This window comes from Engystomops pustulosus, chromosome 7 (genome assembly GCF_040894005.1).
Source record: "Engystomops pustulosus chromosome 7, aEngPut4.maternal, whole genome shotgun sequence".
In the NCBI taxonomy this organism is placed as follows: Eukaryota; Metazoa; Chordata; class Amphibia; order Anura; family Leptodactylidae; genus Engystomops; species Engystomops pustulosus.
The window spans coordinates 20,997,033-21,018,308 of NC_092417.1; the positions used below are offsets into that span (position 1 = coordinate 20,997,033).

Below are 21,276 nucleotides of genomic sequence, written 5' to 3' on the forward strand. Positions count from 1 at the left end.
GTGCAGTCACTGTGCACATACATGACATTACTTATCCTGTACTGATCCTGAGTTACATCCTGTATTATACACCAGAGCTGCACTCACTATTCTGCTGCTGGTGCAGTCCCTGTGTACATAATGACATTACTTATCCTGTACTGATCCTGAGTTACATCCTGTATTATACCCCAGAGCTGCACTCACTATTCTGCTGCTGGTGCAGTCCCTGTGTACATAATGACATTACTTATCCTGTACTGATCCTGAGTTACATCCTGTATTATACCCCAGAGCTGCACTCACTATTCTGCTGCTGGTGCAGTCACTGTGTACATACATGACATTACTTATCCTGTACTGATCCTGAGTTACATCCTGTATTATACCCCAGAGCTGCACTCACTATTCTGCTGCTGGTGCAGTCACTGTGTACATACATGACATTACTTATCCTGTACTGATCCTGAGTTACATCCTGTATTATACCCCAGAGCTGCACTCACTATTTTGCTGCTGGTGCAGTCACTGTGTACATACATGACATTCCTTCGTACATCTTGAAGTATTCCATATAGAATGAGCAGATAATTTCAGGCAGTATGTATTCCCCCTCCTTCTCTCTTTCCTTGATCCGAGCCTCAGACATGACTAAAGTGAGAACATTTGTCCTGTGGTTTGTGAAGGATTTCAGTGCAGATTCTTATGAAGAATAATAGAAAACATGATGCTCCGATAAACACAAAGAATGACAGATAATTAAAGTTCTTCTCTTATGTTACAAGATCCCATAATCCTATCAATGGCTGTTCTGACCTGACCTTAGCGATCAGTGGGTGAATCAAACGGTATCCTACAGCGACACCACTGGGGAAACTAAGCGTTACATGGTGTTTAATGGCATCAGCGGTAAAATATGGATCTACTTACCTCCAAGGTAAGAGGGATCTCTTAAAACTACCTGGTGGCCCAAGAACTCACCTTGCCCTTTAATTGGTGTATATCTAGTCACATATAGTGTTCTGCAGCCTAGAAAAGATGCGTAGTTAATGAGGAAAGCATATTAGATTTCATGGTTCTCCATATTTTAACATCAATTGGAAATTATATAATATTTATAGAATGAGGAACATTTATTATGTGTTATTTATGTACAATCTATATACAGGAGTAACACAATGTATACACTTGTCATGGAGGCGCTAGTCATGTAATGACCACCAGGTGGCGCTGTCGCTGAGCCTTTAGGCCGGTTTCAGCAGCCAGGTCTTACTGCTGAGGTTTGTGCGCTCAGCATCAGGAGGAGGGGGGTACAGCTTACTGTTCAAATCGTGGTCTTCACAGAGACAAATCTTAGGAGGCTCATGGAGGTCTCTGAACTTGTTTCTGTCTTCTAACGCTCTAAACTGGTTCTCAGGATCTGGTTTCACACTGGAGGGAGATGTCAGGACTTGGAGGTTGTCTATGGTGGACATGGTCTTATGCCCCAGATAAGGATTTAGAAGATTTCCTCCGGTGACTCTGCCGTGTAGACCTCTATGACTCTGGAGTCTTTCTTCTAGAGATAAGAGGGCATGGCGTTGATGGATCAGGTGATTGGCACACAACTGCCACTCGGTTGTGCCCGGGAGAACTTGAGTGGGTGAGTAGAGCCCCCGACTTGGGTGAAGCGGTAACTCTGTGCCATGCTGAGAGGATGAGGCTGGTATGTACAGATGCCCGCTACTTCCATAATTGCAGCAGGTCCCAGGGAAGCATGAAGTTGGCATGACGCTGTGCCCTGGGTAAAACAAAGAAAGTAGATTTTGGGTGACCTGTATAGTCCTTTAAAGGGGACCTCTAGCCATGAATAAAACGCTGAATGACCTACGTCATGTGATTGCCGCTATCTCACGGTTCAATTTGGGGTTTGTTTTGTCAAAATCTGCCGACCCATTCAAAAGATATGGCCCTCGGAAGTTTATACAGGAATTATCTTATACTAGCCAAGGGGGCAGTAACTTTTCATACAGAGACACACCCCAGAAAAAAAAGGTTACCGCCCCCCTATGAACAATTTAATTTATAAACTTCACAGGGCCATATCTTTTGAATGGGGAGACGGATTTTTAAAATTCTAACACCGTATTGACCAGGAGCAAATGGACCATAACAAGTATATTATACAGAACTTTATGTCTAGTGACAGGTCCGATTTGATGAGCGCTTCACTAGAATTCTGCAAGATGTGGCAATTCTGTGTCATCTATTGTTCATACTTTGTGCCGTTCCTTTGTTATTCTTAATGGAAATGATGAGTAAATTGACAACTAGGAGTTACCATTCCCCTTTTGTGTAATTGTTCTGATTAGATACAGTGAGACCCCCAATTGGTAACACCCACTTGTCAATTTCGTATGACTTGGAGGAATAACTGAGGAGTGGTAATCTGGGGGCGGCCTACAGACTGGATCCAAGACACTCCCTGATCAGACTTACTGCCCAATCCTAATGTCTTCTTGTTCAAGCTGCCATCAAAGTCTATTGGATTCTGCAGTAGCCTGCGGCAAGCGAGTTGGTCGGCCAATAGCTTGTGTGCGAGGATGGTATTATGTAAAACCTGAAAGCAAGAGAAAATTCTGTAAATACCGCAAAAAAATAGATCCTTACATCAACCCTCCATCCATAAGTATCAATCATGTGAGAAGTGTCCCTTTAAATCTTTACATTGCAGAAATAATATAGTAAAGATGCAGTACCTCCCTCTGAACACCAGGTGGCAGCGCAGCTGTACGGCAAACACTGTTCCCCGACACAGCAGGCGGAGGACACCTCATGTCCCACATCGGGTAGTTGACGACGATCAGTTTACTGAAGTTAAACTTGTAGGTGAATCTCTTCCCTTTGGTCTTATGCAGAATTCTTTTATTGTAGTAATATCTGAAAATAAACATGAAAATCTTACGCAAAGAATAAAATCTGCCATGTCAATGTCAATGTGTGGGCCTTTAAGAATTTAATTGAGAAGTAAAGAATCATTAGAGAAAAAAATGCTGGTTTTAGATGAGTTAGAGGTAAAGCATTTGTCCCGGTGACTGCAGAGATGTATGAACAATCCTGACAACCCATATTAGAATTTCTTATCATAGTAAATAAGGTTGGAAAAAACACAGGTCCATCAACCAGAGAAGTTCACAGCAGTCTTCATAACTGTTTGGAGCCACCTCTAGGGGGAGCTCACTGCTACCGTGGAGTCAGCACTAGTTGTACACATCAGTATACAGTGAGCACCCCCTAGTGGTGACTGCACACCAGCAGGATGTTGTTTTTCCTATTGGGTCAGTTAAGTATTCTGCTATAATGCCCACTTTTGGGCAGGCTTTGCCCCACCACTTTTTGGACAAGACCACTGAGGTCAAGGATTAGTTCAGCAGTCACACACACAACATATCTGATGCTATCATTTCATTCTTTTCACAAACCTTACAACTTAAAGGGGTTTGCCAATTAAAGAAAGTTCTCAACTTTTAATCCCTTAGTGATGTTTACACAATAAAGACCATTTTAACCCCTTTGTTTAAATTTTACTCTGTTGTATTGCTGTTTTAGCGGACGGTGACTTTCTAAGCAGACACTACATGATTCCTCTAGTGCTGTGAGACACTGTGTGCTGACAATGTGCTTAGATTATCAGGGTCCAGGTTTATCTACACTTATTTATTACGCAGTGTGCTGGGAAAGGGAGGTGATGTCACAAAGGGGTGTGCACAAGTAGCAGCCCGGAGCACTGAACATCTTATCCTCAGCTCCGTGCAGAGGGCTATTACAGTGTTTACTTGTGAATGCATTGCAATGATTGAGTACCTGAGCGCTCGGCTGAGCTTGTCATAGTTCATCTGGGGTTTACACTTCCTGCGCCCCCACAGCCTGGCCACTTCATCGGGATCCTTGATGACAAACTCTCCGTACTCTCCCTGCTGCCAGGCGATGACGTGACGGAACTCCTCCTTCTGCAGCAGCTCCAGGATGAAGTGCCATAGCTGGATCTGCCGCGAGCCGGGGCTAGACTCTGCCTTGTAGGCCCAGTCCGGGAAGGCCACACCTGCTGATGATGAGCAGTAATGTAGTGGTTGGTGACCAATTCTATTTTGGGTTCACGCTACATCTAGAGGCTGGAAAACCCATTTCAAACACAATATAGAGGTTCCTGGACCTCCAATGCTTAGTCCAGTTCAGAGAGATTCCTTGCCACTAAATTGTGGTTGGATTGCAAAATTAAGTCTTGAGGGGATAGTTACATTGAAAAGCCCAGGAGAATAGAAGAAGTGGCGTTAAGGGTAGTGGACGCTGCAATAGTAGGAGTATTGGTGGCAATAGCTGCGGTTGCGTTAGTAAGAGTGGTTGTGGTATTGGTGATGGTAGAAGGGTGGTGTTTGGGTTAGTAGAAGTAGCGGTGGTTATGGTGGTGATAGAAGTGGCAGTAGTGTAGGTTGCATTAATAGCAGATATGATGGTAATGGTGGTGGTAGTAGTTATGGCTGCTTTATTAAGAGAAGTGGTAATATTGGTGGTACTAGGGATGGTTGTGTTAGAAGTAGTATTTATGGTGATGGTGGTGGTTATATAAGTAGAAGCGGTGCTTATGAAGGAGGTAGTAGTAGTGGTTGCTTTTTAGAAGTAGTAGTGATGGCTGCATTACTAGGAGAAGTGATGGTAAAGGTGGAAATACTAGTGATGTTGTGTTAGTAGAAGTAATGATGGTAATGATGGTGTTTATGATAGTAGTAGTAGTGGTGGTTGCATTAGTATTAGTGGTAGTAGTGGTTGTAGTAGTAGTATTAGTGATAGTGGTGATTAGTGAATTACTAGGAGAAGTACCAGTGATGGTTGTGTTAATAGAAGTAATGATGGTAATGGTGGTGGTTGTGTTAGTAGCACAAGTGGTGGTAGTGGCAGTGGTTGCATTACAAGTAGTAGTGGTAGCAGTATTAGTGATAGTAGTGATTAATGCATTACTAGAAGAAGTAGCAGTGGTGGTGGTAGTATTAGTGATGAGTGCATTACTAGAAGAAGTAGCAGTGGTGGTAACAGTGATAGTTGTGTTAGTATAAGTAGTGGTGGTGGTAGTATTAGTGATGAGTGCATTACAAGGAGAAGTAGCGGTGGTGGTGGTGGTACCAGTGATGGTTGTGTTAGTAGAAGTAGTGGTGGTACCAGTGATGGTTGTGTTAGTAGAAGTAGTGGTGGTGGTGGTGGTGGTACCAGTGATGGTTGTGTTAGTAGAAGTAGTGGTGGTGGTGGTGGTGGTACCAGTGATGGTTGTGTTAGTAGAAGTAGTGGTGGTGGTGGTGGTACCAGTGATGGTTGTGTTAGTAGAAGTAGTGGTGGTGGTGGTTCCAGTGATGGTTGTGTTAGTACAAGTAGTGGTGGTGGTAGTATTAGTGATGAGTGCATTACTAAGAGAAGTAGCGGTGGTGGTGGTACCAGTGATGGTTGTGTTAGTAGAAGTAGTGGTGGTGGTAGTATTAGTGATGAGTGCATTACAAGGAGAAGTAGCGGTGGTGGTGGTGGTACCAGTGATGGTTGTGTTAGTAGAAGTAGTGGTGGTGGTAGTATTAGTGATGAGTGCATTACTAGAAGTAGCGGTGGTGGTGGTACCAGTGATGGTTGTGTTAGTAGTAGTGGTGGTGGTAGTATTAGTGATGAGTGCATTACTAGGAGAAGTAGCGGTGGTGGTGGTACCAGTGATGGTTGTCTTAGTACAAGTAGTGGTGATGGTAGTATTAGTGATGAGTGCATTGCTAAGAGAAGCAGCGGCGGTGGTGGTGGTACCAGTGATGGTTGTGTTAGTAGAAGTAGTGGTACCAGTGATGGTTATGTTAGTAGAAGTAGTAGTGGTGGTACCAGTGATGGTTGTGTTAGTAGAAGTAGTGGTGGTGGTAGTATTAGTGATGAGTGCATTACTAAGAGAAGTAGCGGCAGTGGTGGTGGTACCAGTGATGGTTGTGTTAGTAGAAGTAATGGTACCAGTGATGGTTGTGTTAGTAGAAGTAGTGGTGGTGGTACCAGTGATGATTGTGTTAGTAGAAGTAGTGGTGGTGGTACCAGTGATGATTGTGTTAGTAGAAGTGGTGGTGGTGGTACCAGTGATGATTGTGTTAGTACAAGTAGTGGTGGTGGTCGTATTAGTGATAAGTGCATTACTAGGAGAAGTAGCGGCGGCGGTGGTGGTACCAGTGATGGTTGTGTTAGTAGAAGTAGTGGTGGTGGTACCAGTGATGGTTGTGTTAGTAGAACTAGTGGTGGTAGTACCAGTGATGGTTGTGTTAGTAGATGTAGTGGTGGTGGTACCAGTGATGGTTGTGTTAGTATAAGTAGTGGTACCAGTGATGGTTATGTTAGTAGAAGTAGTGGTGGTGGTACCAGTGATGGTGGTGGTAGTACCAGTGATGGTTGTGTTAGTAGAAGTAGTGGTGGTGGTACCAGTGATGGTTGTGTTAGTAGAAGTAGTGGTGGTGGTACCAGTGATGGTTGTGTTAGTAGAAGTAGTGGTGGTGGCACCAGTGATGGTTGTGTTAGTAGAAGTAGTGGTGGTGGTACCAGTGATGGTTGTGTTAGTAGAAGTAGTGGTGGTGGTACCAGTGATGGTGGTGGTAGTACCAGTGATGGTTGTGTTAGTAGAAGTAGTGGTGGTGGTACCAGTGATGGTTGTGTTAGTAGAAGTAGTGGTGGTGGTACCAGTGATGGTTGTGTTAGTAGAAGTAGTGGTGGTGGCACCAGTGATGGTTGTGTTAGTAGAAGTAGTGGTGGTGGTACCAGTGATGGTTATGTTAGTAGAAGTAGTGGTGGTGGTACCAGTGATGGTGGTGGTAGTACCAGTGATGGTTGTGTTAGTAGAAGTAGTGGTGGTGGTACCAGTGATGGTTGTGTTAGTAGAAGTAGTGGTGGTGGTACCAGTGATGGTTGTGTTAGTAGAAGTAGTGGTGGTGGCACCAGTGATGGTTGTGTTAGTAGAAGTAGTGGTGGTGGTACCAGTGATGGTTGTGTTAGTAGAAGTAGTGGTGGTGGTACCAGTGATGGTTGTGTTAGTACAAGTAGTGGTGGTGGTAGTATTAGTGATGAGTGCATTACTAGGAGAAGTAGCGGCGGTGGTGGTACCAGTGATGGTTGTGTTAGTAGAAGTAGTGGTGGTGGTACCAGTGATGGTTGTGTTAGTAGAAGTAGTGGTGGTGGTACCAGTGATGGTTGTGTTAGTAGAAGTAGTGGTGGTGGTACCAGTGATGGTTGTGTTAGTAGAAGTAGTGGTGGTGGTAGTATTAGTGATGAGTGCATTACTAGGAGAAGTAGCGGCGGTGGTGGTACCAGTGATGGTTGTGTTAGTAGAAGTAGTGGTGGTGGTACCAGTGATGGTTGTGTTAGTAGAAGTAGTGGTGGTGGTGGTGGTACCAGTGATGGTTGTGTTAGTAGAAGTAGTGGTGGTGGTACCAGTATTGGTTGTGTTAGTAGAATAAGTGGTGGTAGTACCAGTGATGGTTGTGTTAGTAGAAGTAGTGGTGGTGGTACCAGTGATGGTTGTGTTAGTACAAGTAGTGGTGGTGGTAGTATTAGTGATGAGTGCATTACTAGGAGAAGTAGCGGCGGTGGTGGTACCAGTGAGGGTTGTGTTAGTAGAAGTAGTGTTGGTGGTACCAGTGAGGGTTGTGTTAGTAGAAGTAGTGTTGGTGGTACCAGTGAGGGTTGTGTTAGTAGAAGTAGTGTTGGTGGTACCAGTGATGGTTATGTTAGTAGAAGTAGTGTTGGTGGTACCAGTGAGGGTTGTGTTAGTAGAAGTAGTGTTGGTGGTACCAGTGATGGTTATGTTAGTAGAAGTAGTGTTGGTGGTACCAGTGAGGGTTGTGTTAGTAGAAGTAGTGTTGGTGGTACCAGTGATGGTTGTGTTAGTAGAAGTAGTGGTGGTGGTACCAGTGATGGTTGTGTTAGTAGAAGTAGTGGTGGTGGTACCAGTGATGGTTGTGTTTGTAGAAGTAGTGGTACCAGTGATGGTTGTGTTAGTAGAAGTAGTGGTACCAGTGATGGTTGTGTTAGTAGAAGTAGTGGTGGTGGTACCAGTGAGGGTTGTGTTAGTAGAAGTAGTGTTGGTGGTACCAGTGAGGGTTGTGTTAGTAGAAGTAGTGTTGGTGGTACCAGTGATGGTTATGTTAGTAGAAGTAGTGTTGGTGGTACCAGTGAGGGTTGTGTTAGTAGAAGTAGTGTTGGTGGTACCAGTGATGGTTATGTTAGTAGAAGTAGTGTTGGTGGTACCAGTGAGGGTTGTGTTAGTAGAAGTAGTGTTGGTGGTACCAGTGATGGTTGTGTTAGTAGAAGTAGTGGTGGTGGTACCAGTGATGGTTGTGTTAGTAGAAGTAGTGGTGGTGGTACCAGTGATGGTTGTGTTTGTAGAAGTAGTGGTACCAGTGATGGTTGTGTTAGTAGAAGTAGTGGTACCAGTGATGGTTGTGTTAGTAGAAGTAGTGTTGGTGGTACCAGTGATGGTTATGTTAGTAGAAGTAGTGTTGGTGGTACCAGTGAGGGTTGTGTTAGTAGAAGTAGTGTTGGTGGTACCAGTGATGGTTATGTTAGTAGAAGTAGTGTTGGTGGTACCAGTGAGGGTTGTGTTAGTAGAAGTAGTGTTGGTGGTACCAGTGATGGTTGTGTTAGTAGAAGTAGTGTTGGTGGTACCAGTGATGGTTGTGTTAGTAGAATAAGTGGTGGTAGTACCAGTGATGGTTGTGTTAGTAGAAGTAGTGGTGATGGTACCAGTGATGGTTGTGTTTGTAGAAGTAGTGGTACCAGTGATGGTTGTGTTAGTAGAAGTAGTGGTGGTGGTACCAGTGATGGTTGTGTTAGTACAAGTAGTGGTGGTGGTAACATTAGTGATGAGTGCTTTACTAGGAGAAGTAGCGGTGGTGGTACCAGTGATGGTTGTGTTAGTAGAAGTAGTGGTGGTTGGGTTAGTGATGGTGTTGGGTAGGTAAAGTTGTATACATAAAGATAGCAGTTCCCGTACCTGGAATCCAATAGGAGTTGGAGACACATCCACAGTGTATCCTATCCATCTATAGAGGAACAAAAATAAACCATTACCATTCCGAACAAAGTAATTTTCACCATTCACCAAGAATGATACAGCACTATATAATATGATGTGATGTAAGGATACTGAGAGGGGACAAAGAGTTGTAACCACCATCAATTCTCAGAGAACCCTGTATCATAGAATGTTCTACACATTAAGAATGCAGAAGAATCCGGTAGCATCTTATTGTGTGTGTGACATACACTGACATTTAGATACATGGGATTACCAAAATTTTCCCCAAAACATGTCTCATTATGGAAATCTGTGACCAGCATAGGTGGGTGTAAGGGCACGTTACATCATCCCCCCACTGGGATGGGGGAGTATCCAGATTACAGATTTGGTGGCTGAACCTCCCCATTGGTTGATTAACATATTGGGGGTCATTTACTAAGGGCCCAATTCGAGTTTTCCCGACGTGTTACCCGAATATTTCCGATTTGCGCCGATTTTCCCTGCCCCCGGGATTTTGGCGCACGCGATCGGATTGTGGCGCATCGGCACCGGCATGCACGTGACGGAAATCGGGGGGCGTGGCCGAGTGAAAACATGACATATTCGGAAAAACCGGCGCATTTAAAACAATAAAAGTGTCGCTTGGGACGCGCTTACCTTCACTCAGCCGGCCTCGGTGTATTCAAGTGCGTTCAGATGCTTTTCAGTGCAGCAGCGCCACCTGGACGGCAGAGGAACTACCTTGATGAATCCCGGACGGACCCGAATCCACCGCAGAGAACGCACCGCTGGATCGCGAACGGACCGGGTAAGTAAATCTGCCCCATTAAGTCATCTATCAAAACAATGGTGGATAGATCACTAATTATGTAAATCTTGGTAATTAATTTAAGCTTCTGATATTTTTTTTTAACCCTTATTAGTGTTTTTCTAGATTCCCGATTAAGATAATGAAATGGGCATTTTTTTTTTCAATCACATTTATTATTTTTGTTTCAGAATATTTGGAATATACTAGAGTAATATAATTTGGAGGGGGGGGGAGATTAATATTCTTAATTCCAAAAAAAATAATATTTTTTATTCGTAAGATGTTAAGAAAATTGTTTTAGAAAAAGTCCTATTTTTAGAGAATATTTTACGGAATTTGTAGACATTAAAGTAAAAAAAAAACATTATTTTTAATGCTTTGATTACAATAGTAATTAAAAATAAATTCTATAAAAAATGTAAAAAAAATAGTGCTGAAAATAGCTTTTTTTTACCTTTTATGAAACAGGAACATTTTTTTTTTTTTTATCCTCTTTCAAATATGAAAAAAATAAAATGGCCAATATTCTGCGAATGAGAAGTAGGAACTACAAGATTCAAGATAAATGACCACAATTATTCCGCAATCACAGAATTATTATAGAATATAAGAAAACCCCTAATCTCTCAGCAAAAAAAAATATATATAAATGAAAAAATACACTTTTTTTCCACCTTTAGGTAATTCTTATTTGAGAAATAATTATTTTTCATTTATCACTTTGTAATTCTATCAAACTGGAAAATGATATAGAAAATGAAACAAAGCAAAAAAAAATGTCATGCTGTAATTCTGAATATTTGGTTAGAACAGATTATTGTAGACCAAAACCTATAGCAAATAAAAAATTATAGAAAACTCCATAAAAAAATTATGGAAAACCCCCCCAAAAAATTAAAAATGACTCAATACACAATACAAGTCATATTTATGGAGTCATATTCATACTTACTCAGAGGCACAGATGTCTGTGGTTCCATCCACTGTGACTATAGAAGAGGAGATTCACATCCGTAAAATCTGTGGGATATATAGTGATCAGGAGGGGAGGGGGGGGGGGGCTTCCAGTTTTATCTTCTTATCTGGCCCAAAATAAGTAGTAAGTTACACCAGGCTTATCCTGCTGTAGTTGGCTTTGGAGGGATTTTGGATTCACAAGTTTTAAAAGAAAATATATCATCAGTTTAATCGTATTTGCTTAAAGGGAGTGTGTCAGCAGTTGTTACCCTGCAGCACTACAGGCAGCATTGGGTATTGTTCCTTTAGAACAATTGCTGGTGTTACCTGTGGGTGAGTGGATCCATTTGAATGGTTAACACTAGTGCACCAGCCAAGAGGCGAGTTGAACCTCTTGCCTCAGGCAGCACCACCTGCAGCAAGATGGGGGGCGGCATCAAAGGTACCGTCACCTGCTACAAAGCACAACTTGAAACTTGAAAATAGTGTTTCTTCACATCGGGTGAGGGACACTGAAAGGAGAACTCACTTACTAAAAAAATAACCAGAAATAGGGAGAAAAGCAGTGGACAGAGGGACATCACATCCTGTGAGGCAGTGTAGGGGAACTCAGCACTAACTGCAACTATTAACCACTGAGTACTGACGAGTCCAAATGATCAGTTTATCTTCCAGGGGCATCTGTACTTTTTATATGAGGAACATTTGGGTAAGTAAAGCTTTTTGTTTGATAGATTAACCAAAAAATATGAGACAATACAAAATAATAGCAATACAGCGCAATAACAAAATAGTTGCATGGATTGGGTTGTAATGGGAGTGGCAGAACCCAAATTTTTTATATTTGTTTTATTATGAATTTTTTTTAGATTTTTAAATTAAAAAAATGCAAAAAAGGTCACAACTTTTTTATTATGTATTTTTATTTTTATTAAGTTTTATGTTATTTATTAAAGGACATCTACCACCAGGATGAAGGACTGTATACAAATGAGCCTGAGGGGCTCCAGGCTCCATAAACAACTATGGAGCCTGGAGCCCCTCAGGCTCATTTGGATATAGTCTTTCATCCTGGTGGTAGATGCCCTTTAAGTTTTTATTACGTTTTTCTCACAATTTTATGCATTATTCTGTCAGTTACAAACAAGCAGACATTCCATTAGTAGTACCACCCAGTACCACCAGTAAGTGGGCCGTCTCTGTAAGAAACCACTAAGATGCCTTGGCCAATTAATGACCGTGACAACTAAGGGGTGAATCAGAGCTTTTTTGATCCTGGGTCTTAGCACTTGCGACAGGTTGCATCAGGACCCAATGGTCCAGTGTCCCCTTTGGCCCACCATATAAAATAGGTTTGGGGGTGCACCCAACATCAACCATTAGGAAATAAACCTAAATTGGGTTCATTCTGTTGAAACTTTGAGCCAATGGAGAAGCTACAAGCTCTTTTGTGAGCCAATCTGAAGATCTCAATGAAGCCTTCACATCACAGTGCACCTTTGGTGTCCACAAGACATCCCTCATCCGATCTTCAAGTCTATGGATTAGAGGAAGGTAAGTACATATATGTGGCCCTGTAGTAGCGTCATAGCACAGGAACACCATACATAGTATGAACGATCAGTATCATCAGTATCTGCCGCCTCTGGTCACAGTAACGTCCTTAGGTGACCATAACTCAACATGGAGATGTTCTAGAAGGTTCTATGATGATGAATAGGATACTATAAGGGATAGGGCACGGTGTCATCTTTACATGAGGGCGATGTTCCTGGATGGGATTTTCGCCCTGGTCTCACGCCTTTAATCCCTCCTGTGATTTTCTCAATGAGCTATTACACTAAGTAAACCGAAAAGATTATTATTAGGCGGGCGGCAGCATTAAGGGCTTGGAAGGGAAAGGGTCTCACGCTGGAGAGAACCAAAGCAGAACAGACAAGGCACTGTCGGAGATAATTCCCCGCTCCTACTTCACTTCATCCCTGTAAATCCCATGCCGCGCTCCCTAATTCCCTGGTGGGGGGATGTCTAGGATCATCACAGGTGATTGGCCCTTCCCCGGCTAATGTCACTCAAGGCCGAGGTCAATACTATTGTTTGTTCAAAGCCGTGTAATACTATTAGTCCAAGAGGATTATGGGACACAGAGAACCAACAGACTGGGCATAGAGGATTCTGGGATGGTCATTTCCAAAATGTTAACATGGGATCAACAGTTTGGCAGCAAGAACTTGAATAAAATTGTAGGACAAGACTAATGAAGAGAGAAAAAAGACCCAGCCCGAGGGGGTACATGCAATATAGAAGAATAGAAGACAACCCCATATCTATAATTATTTAAGAAATATATAGAAAATACAATACTTCCCATACTTTAATTCTGCCCCCTATGTACAGGAATATAACTACTATAATACTGCCCCCTATATACAAGAATATAACTACTATAATACTGCCCCCTATGTACAAGAATATAACTACTATAATACTGCCCCCTATGTACAGGAATATAACTACTATAATACTGCCCCCTATGTACAGGAATATAACTACTATAATACTGCCCCCTATGTACAAGAATATAACTACTATAATACTGCCCCCTATGTACAGGAATATAACTACTATAATACTGCCCCTATGTACAGGAATATAACTACTATAATACTGCCCCCTATGTACAAGAATATAACTACTATAATACTGCCCCCTATGTACAGGAATATAACTACTATAATACTGCCCCCTATGTACAAGAATATAACTACTATAATACTGCCCCCTATGTACAGGAATATAACTACTATAATACTGCCTCCTATGTACAGAAATATAACTACTATAATACTGCCCCTATGTACAGGAATATAACTACTATAATACTGCCCCCTATGTACAAGAAATTAACTACTATAATACTGCCCCCTATGTACAAGAATATAACTACTATAATACTGCCCCCTATGTACAGGAATATAACTACTATAATACTGCCCCCTATGTACAGGAATATAACTACTATAATACTGCCCCCTATGTACAAGAATATAACTACTATAATACTGCCCCCTATGTACAGGAATATAACTACTATAATACTGCCCCCTATGTACAGGAATATAACTACTATAATACTGCCCCCTATGTACAAGAATATAACTACTATAATACTGCCCCCTATGTACAAGAATATAACTACTATAATACTGCCCCCTATGTACAAGAATATAACTACTATAATACTGCCCCCTATGTACAAGACTATAACTACTATAATACTGCCCCTATGCACAAGAATGTAACTACTATAATACTGCCCCCTATGTACAAGACTATAACTACTATAATACTGCCCCTATGTACAAGAATATAACTACTATAATACTGCCTCCTATGTACAGGAATATAACTACTATAATACTGCCCCTATATACAGGAATATAACTACCATAATACTGCCCCCTATGTACAAGAACTACTATAATACTGCCCCCTATGTACAAGAATATAACTACTATAATACTGCCCCCTATGTACAAGAATATAACTACTATAATACTGCCCCCTATGTACAAGAATATAACTACTATAATACTGCCCCTATGTACAAGAATATAACTACTAAAATACTGCCCCCTATGTACAGGAATATAACTACTATAATACTGCCCCCTATGTACAAGAATATAACTACTATAATACTGCTCCCTATGTACAAGAATATAACTACTATAATACTGCCTACTATGTACAAGAATATAACTACAATAATACTGCCCCTATGTACAAGAATATAACTACTATAATACTGCCCCCTATGTACAAGAATATAACTACTATAATACTGCTCCCTATGTACAAGAATATAACTACTATAATACTGCCCCTATGTACAGGGATATAACTACTATAATACTGCCCCCTATGTACAAGAATATAACTACTATAATACTGCCCCCTATGTACAAGAATATAACTACTATAATACTGCCCCTATGTACAAGAATATAACTACTATAATACTGCCCCCTATGTACAGGAATATAACTACTATAATACTGCCCCCTATGTACAAGAATATAACTACTATAATACTGCCCCCTATGTACAAGAATATAACTACTATAATACTGCCCCCTATGTACAGGAATATAACTACTATAATACTGCCCCCTATGTACAAGAATATAACTACTATAATACTGCCCCCCTATGTACAGGAATATAACTACTATAATACTGCCCCCTATGTACAAGAATATAACTACTATAATACTTCCCCCTATGTACAGGAATATAACTACTATAATACTGCCCCCTATGTACAAGAATATAACTACTATAATACTGCTCCCTATGTACAAGAATATAACTACTATAATACTGCCCCCTATGTATAGGAATATAACTACTATAATACTGCCACCTGTGTACAAGAATATAACTACTATAATACTGCTCCCTATGTACAAGAATATAACTACTATAATACTATCCCCTATGTACAGGAATATAACTACTATAATACTGCTCCCTATGTACAAGAATATAACTACTATAATACTATCCCCTATGTACAGGAATATAACTACTATAATACTGCTCCCTATGTACAAGAATATAACTACTATAATACTGCCCCCCTATGTACAAGAATATAACTACTATAATACTGCCCCCTATGTACAAGAATATAACTACTATAATACTGCCCCTATGTACAAGAATATAACTACTATAATACTGCCCCTATGTACAAGAATATAACTACTATAATACTGCCCCCTATGTACAGGAATATAACTACTATAATACTGCCCCCTATGTACAAGAATATAACTACTATAATACTGCCCCTATGTACAAGAATATAACTACTATACTACTGCCCCCTATGTCCAGGAATATAACTACTATAATACTGCCTCCTATGTACAAGAATATAACTACTATAATACTGCCCCCTATGTACAAGAATATAACTACTATAATACTGCCCCCTATGTACAAGAATATAACTACTATAATACTGCCCTCTATGTACAAGAATATAACTACTATAATACTGCCCCCTATGTACAAGAATATAACTACTATAATACTGCCCCCTATGTACAAGAATATAACTACTATAATACTGCCCCCTATGTACAGGAATATAACTACTATAATACTGCCCCCTATGTACAAGAATATAACTACTATAATACTGCCTCCTATGTACAAGAATATAACTGCTATAATACTGCCCCATATGTACAGGAATATAACTACTATAATACTGCCCCTATGTACAAGAATATAACTACTATAATACTGCCCCCTATGTACAAGAATATAACTACTATAATACTGCCCCTATGTACAAGAATATAACTACTATACTACTGCCCCCTATGTACAGGAATATAACTACTATAATACTGCCTCCTATGTACAAGAATATAACTACTATAATACTGCCCCCTATGTACAAGAATATAACTACTATAATACTGCCCCCTATGTACAAGAATATAACTACTATAATACTGCTCTCTATGTACAAGAATATAACTACTATAATACTGCCCCCTATGTACAAGAATATAACTACTATAATACTGCTCTCTATGTACAAGAATATAACTACTATAATACTGCCCCCTATGTAGTACTTTTGTTGTTGGATATTTATAGGTGGTGGATGTCGCTATCAGGAAGCCGCTTGTGACCTGATAGCAGGAGAAGTTTTCTTGAGACATAAATAACGCAGGATTTCTATATTTGCGGGTTGACGTCAGTGTAAGATGCTGTAATGTCGATATAAATAACTTCATATTGGAGCCAAGGCCTCACATCAACACCTACTGTCCGTCCTCTGGGGGATTACCGGGCGGCTGTGCCTGTTGTGCTCCTGGCACGGCTCTCACTGCTGAATGCCAGCGATTACTACATGGCTCCCGCCGCCGCGCTCCACCACTGACTCCTCTTCATTTCCTCGCTTTGTGTCTCTAGGGGAAATAGGATTGAGAAGCTTTTGTAGTCGGCTAAAACCAGAAATCCTAAATGAGGCAAGAAAACATCAGGAAGGTTTGTCTGATGGAGGCGAAAACAGACGCAGCGCTGGACGGGATTAGACGTAGAATAACAATCGTCTCTGAGAAAAGGGAGCGTCAGCTCTTGTGGTTGTGCATATTGGGCAAAAGTAAATCCCAAATGGACCAAAAATTTGGGAGTGTCCATGTATGTAGTTTCTTGGCTTCTTGTCGACGTTACTGCGCATGCGCAGCTCTCACCATCCACTTCTGTACGAGTTCCCTTCTTTTCGGGTCTTCAGGTTTTTGGGGTAACGAGACCAGGATCTAAGTCTTCTAGGGTGCGAGTGAGGAGGTCAATTCCTCTTCTGACTGTAGGGATAAAGTTCTTCCTATTTATTGCCTATCCGCATATGATGGCGCACGTTGAGGTGGCCCCTTTCCCAATGTTTAAACGGGTCGTTCTGTAATAGACATTTATTCCCTATCCCGGATCATAGGGACCACCAGAGCTCAGGAGAACAGGGAACAGCCCTCCATTTACATCTAGGGATCCCAAAAGATGTATTCGCTATGGGGCAACTTTGTCGCCCTCAATCATTGCGGTTCCCAGCAGTCGGACATTTATGCTCCATCCTGTGGATAGGGGATCCATGTTTATTACAGGACACCCCGTTGTAGAGAAACATCTAAAAAGATAGCTCCCTCCTCAATATAGGTCGGCAGTGGATGGATCACCCCTTCGAAGGATCGATGTGGGTCACGGATGTGGATATGCTTTGAATTTTAGAAAATCTTGGGTTAAACTTTATCATCAATTGGAGAAATGGGTGAAAGAAAGTCTCCAAGACTGTTCCATAGCAAATATGAAATTATCCAACAGGACTTAAAATAATAACAAAAGATAAAAAAATAATGAATAATAAAAATTGCATGTTTTTCCCTGTGAAAATCATATCGCCTTCCTCTCACTGCACATGCAGTCATCTCCAACAGTGGACTGTAGGAATATACAGATGCAGGTTTTACTATCTGTCAGAGTTCTTCCCCCTGCCCTGAAAAGGACAATTATTTCACATGTGTGTTCCTCACAGCCTTCTCTCCCTACGTGCCCTCAAAAGGGCAATTATTAAGTTGTTACACCTAAACTTTGTCCCTCATTGTCCCCCCCAGCTGCAGCCTCTTCCTCCGTTTCCTTTTTGTAATAGCACATGAACTTGTCCCACCAGGCCGATCACAGCCATGCCCATAGTGCTCATCTGCCCATCAACAATTGCCGAACACTGAACCCGAACTTCGGACAGATGTCTTAAGTTTAGCACATAGACGAATAGTGTGCTTCCGGTCTAATTACAATATTTTACTGTTCAAGGTAACAACTGAATCCAAACTCATGAGAAGTTTTTAAGTCCCGCCCCCGCTTAGCTAGAAATTGCTAAGCAGGGGCAGAAGATTTCAATATATCCCGAGTGCATTCAATATAATCAATCTTCAAAGATGTTGGTAAGGCGGAGCTCAGATCTTGACGGTCCCCGTCACATTTCTTGCATCCATTTAGGACGCTTTATACAAAAGCTTATAGGCAGTGGCGTAATTTGAATCTACAGGGCCCCAGTGCAAAGTCTGTGCGAGACCCCTAACTATAATGTATGGTTCATAGTACTAGTCTTCTCATATGGGAAAGTGATACCTTATGGGTATCCCCCAAGCCTCTTGGGCCCGGGTGCAAACGCAACCCCTGCACCCCCTCAAGTTACGCCCCTGCTTATAGGAGTTTTCACCATCCTAGATGTTACTCCATCGATTCTGCCGCAATTTTTTTTCCAACCCAAATTCCTGAGAAATCAGTAAAATTAATTTTGTGGAATCAAATATGCTAAAAGTCTCTCTATTGTCAAATGGGTGGTGTTGGGTTGAAGTAGATAGTGTGGCACCGCCCACCTAATTAACATATCATTCCAGAAACTAACAATTCTCATCACTCAGGAGTGGTGGCCAAATCGGTAGAAAGGAACATTCTAAAGGATGCGAGGAGGTGGTGGCCATGCTATACTTATAATATTACCTACCTTAATGATTGTTCAATCACAATCCTACTGTATGCAATTGTAATATATAATCTACAATTTTTATTGAAGAATTTATGTGTTTACAGTTAATGCAAATAATCCACATATAATAAATTCATCAAATAGGACACACATATAACATGGACAAAAGACTTGCATGTACGAATGTATGAACCTTCAATTAGAATATTCAAATAAACATGGAAAAATGCCATTCTATATGAATAATTTTGTCTATCAAATTAACTGAATAGTTGACATATTAGCTAGTAGATTTTTAGTCATTCCAAAATTTGAGAATGTTTTAGTAGAATACAACAAAAAGTGAAAAAATAAAAAGTAACAAATATGAATATTTAAAAAAAAAATAGGGAATAGTAATGCACAGATTATTAAAATAAAATGAGCATATAAAAAGATATAAAATATATCTAATCATGTGAGGGAAAGTAAATAATAAATAACCCAACCTGGAATATATGTTCTAGAGAAACCATGGATTTGAATGATAAAAGAAATTAAAATAAATAAAAAATAATAATAATAAATATTATAATATATCTATCTATATATCTATACACACACACACACACACACACACACACATACATACATATATATAATTTTTTTTTTTTTTATACAGGCGGTCCCCTAGTTAAGGACACCCGACCCCTAGTTACAGACGGACCTCTCTGCCCCCTGTGACCTCTGGTGATCTCTCTGGATGTTACTATAGTCCCAGGCTGTAATGACCAGCTGTAACGTGTCTGTAATGAAGCTTTATTGATAACTTTATTGAAACTCCAATTGTCACTGGGACAAAAAAAAAAAATTGTCTGGAGCTACAATTATAAAATATACAGTTCCAACTTGCATACAAATTCAGCTTAAGAACAAAGCTATGGAACCTATCTTGTATGTAACCCAGGGACTGATATACAGGCAGTTCCCGGGTTACATACAAGATAGGATCTGTAGGTTTGTTCTTAAGTTGAATTTGTATGTAAGTCGGAACTGTATACTCATTGTAGCCCCAGCCAGAACTTTTTTGGTCTCTGTGACAATTGGATTTTAAAAATGTTGGGTTGTCATAAGAACCAGGATTACCAATAAAGCTTCATTACAGACACCTGTGATAACTGTTATAGCTGATTATTGTAGCCTAGGACTAAAGTACAATAAATTACCAATATCCAGAGGTCCGTTTGTAACTAGGGGTCGTCTGTAAGTCAGGTGTTCTTAAGTAGGGGACCGCCTGTAATATACATATATACACACACACACACACACTCACATACATATATAAACATACACACACATTGTACATATATTATTTTATAATGTTTTTATATATTTCAAATGATAATAAAAAATTATTGACAAACATAAGAAAAAAATGGAATGCTAAAATAGAAAAATAATGAGAAAATATAAGATTATAAAACTAAACATAACAAAATAACAGAAAAAACTAATAATCTTTATTTCTATAGCACCATCACATCATAGGGGACATATACATGTATAATATTACATTACAGTACAGACCGTCATATGGAACAATAGGAGAAAATAATAAGTAATAAATCACATGAGGAAAAAAAATGGAGAAAATATTTGCTCATCCGTGTATAATATAAAAACAATAGAACTAATAGTTGTGTTGTAGATACAAGGTATAGTTACAATGAGGCCACTGGTTATGTTGCTATAGGTACCCGCACTCTATAGGGTCTGTATAGTCTTACCTCCGGAGGTGCGCGCTCCTGTCTCTCCCCTGTTCTGCGCTCATCTGTCTGTCACCAGCGAGTGGCACTTTCCATCACACGCCGCATTAGAGTTACTTACAATGATAACCCAGTGTTCAGTCCCCAGGGAGCGCCGGGGGGGTTCTCAGGCAGATACTTTAACCCTTTAAGTAAGGCTGCAGTGATATGGAGTTAATAAAGGATATAAGACTTGCATTATCAGGTGGCCTCTGCCCTGAATCGGTATTGATCGGAGGCCTCCGAATAAGTCTGTCGCTGTAATTCGCATTATTTGATGGTCACGTCGCCTTCTCTCCGGGGGGACGCCAGGCATTTCCATTCAGTATGACAATAAGTTCATCGATGTCTGAACCTGCATCATACGGGGGGGGTGGGGGGGGGCTGGGATTTGGGGGTAAATTGTTTAGGAGTGATGTGACTCTAGAAATTTATAGGATGTCACCCATGTACTTTATAGTGGTGACACCGATACAGAGAGTCCATTGACGAAGCTGGTATGGAAACCAAAAGAGGTACATACAGTATTTTTTAGTTTTTTTTTTAATACATAGGTTGAAGTTTTTACATAGCACCATAAATAGAAAATATACTAGATTACCCTACAAGTAGAAGTAGCATGGGG

At 40.6% G+C, this 21,276-nt stretch overlaps 1 protein-coding gene across 4 annotated transcripts; it reads right to left on the reverse strand.

Annotated features, from left to right (window-relative positions):
- Positions 1–1,155: 1,155 nt before the first annotated feature.
- LOC140069385 (ETS translocation variant 3-like protein) lies at positions 1,156–20,676 on the reverse strand. Of its 4 annotated transcripts, none has more exons than XM_072115042.1 (6): positions 20,634–20,676; positions 9,005–9,053; positions 3,823–4,063; positions 2,718–2,898; positions 2,458–2,578; positions 1,156–1,759 (listed from the first exon to the last, which is right to left on the reverse strand). In XM_072115042.1, the coding sequence occupies exons 2-6, from the start codon at positions 9,051–9,053 to the stop codon at positions 1,224–1,226; spliced, it is 1,128 nt and encodes a 375-aa protein (XP_071971143.1). In that variant the 5' UTR covers positions 20,634–20,676; the 3' UTR covers positions 1,156–1,223. The 4 variants fall into 4 exon arrangements, with proteins under 4 accessions (XP_071971143.1, XP_071971146.1, XP_071971145.1 ...); XM_072115045.1 differs by having other exon boundaries at positions 3,823–4,060; positions 20,634–20,674; XM_072115044.1 differs by lacking the exon at positions 20,634–20,676 and adding an exon at positions 10,795–10,852 and having other exon boundaries at positions 3,823–4,060.
- Between the last annotated feature and the right edge of the window lie 600 nt (positions 20,677–21,276).

Excerpts from the sequence above, each read along its gene's own strand:
- LOC140069385 (XM_072115042.1), bottom strand. The coding sequence starts at position 9,053 with ATGGATAGGATACACTGTGGATGTGTCTCCAACTCCTATTGGATTCCA. Across the intron at positions 4,064-9,004 it reads CAACTCCTATTGGATTCCAG|CAGGTGTGGCCTTCCCGGAC; the intron begins GTACGGGAACTG and ends GCTCATCATCAG. Across the intron at positions 1,760-2,457 it reads GAAGACATTAGGATTGGGCA|GGCACAGCGTCATGCCAACT; the intron begins GTAAGTCTGATC and ends TGTTTTACCCAG.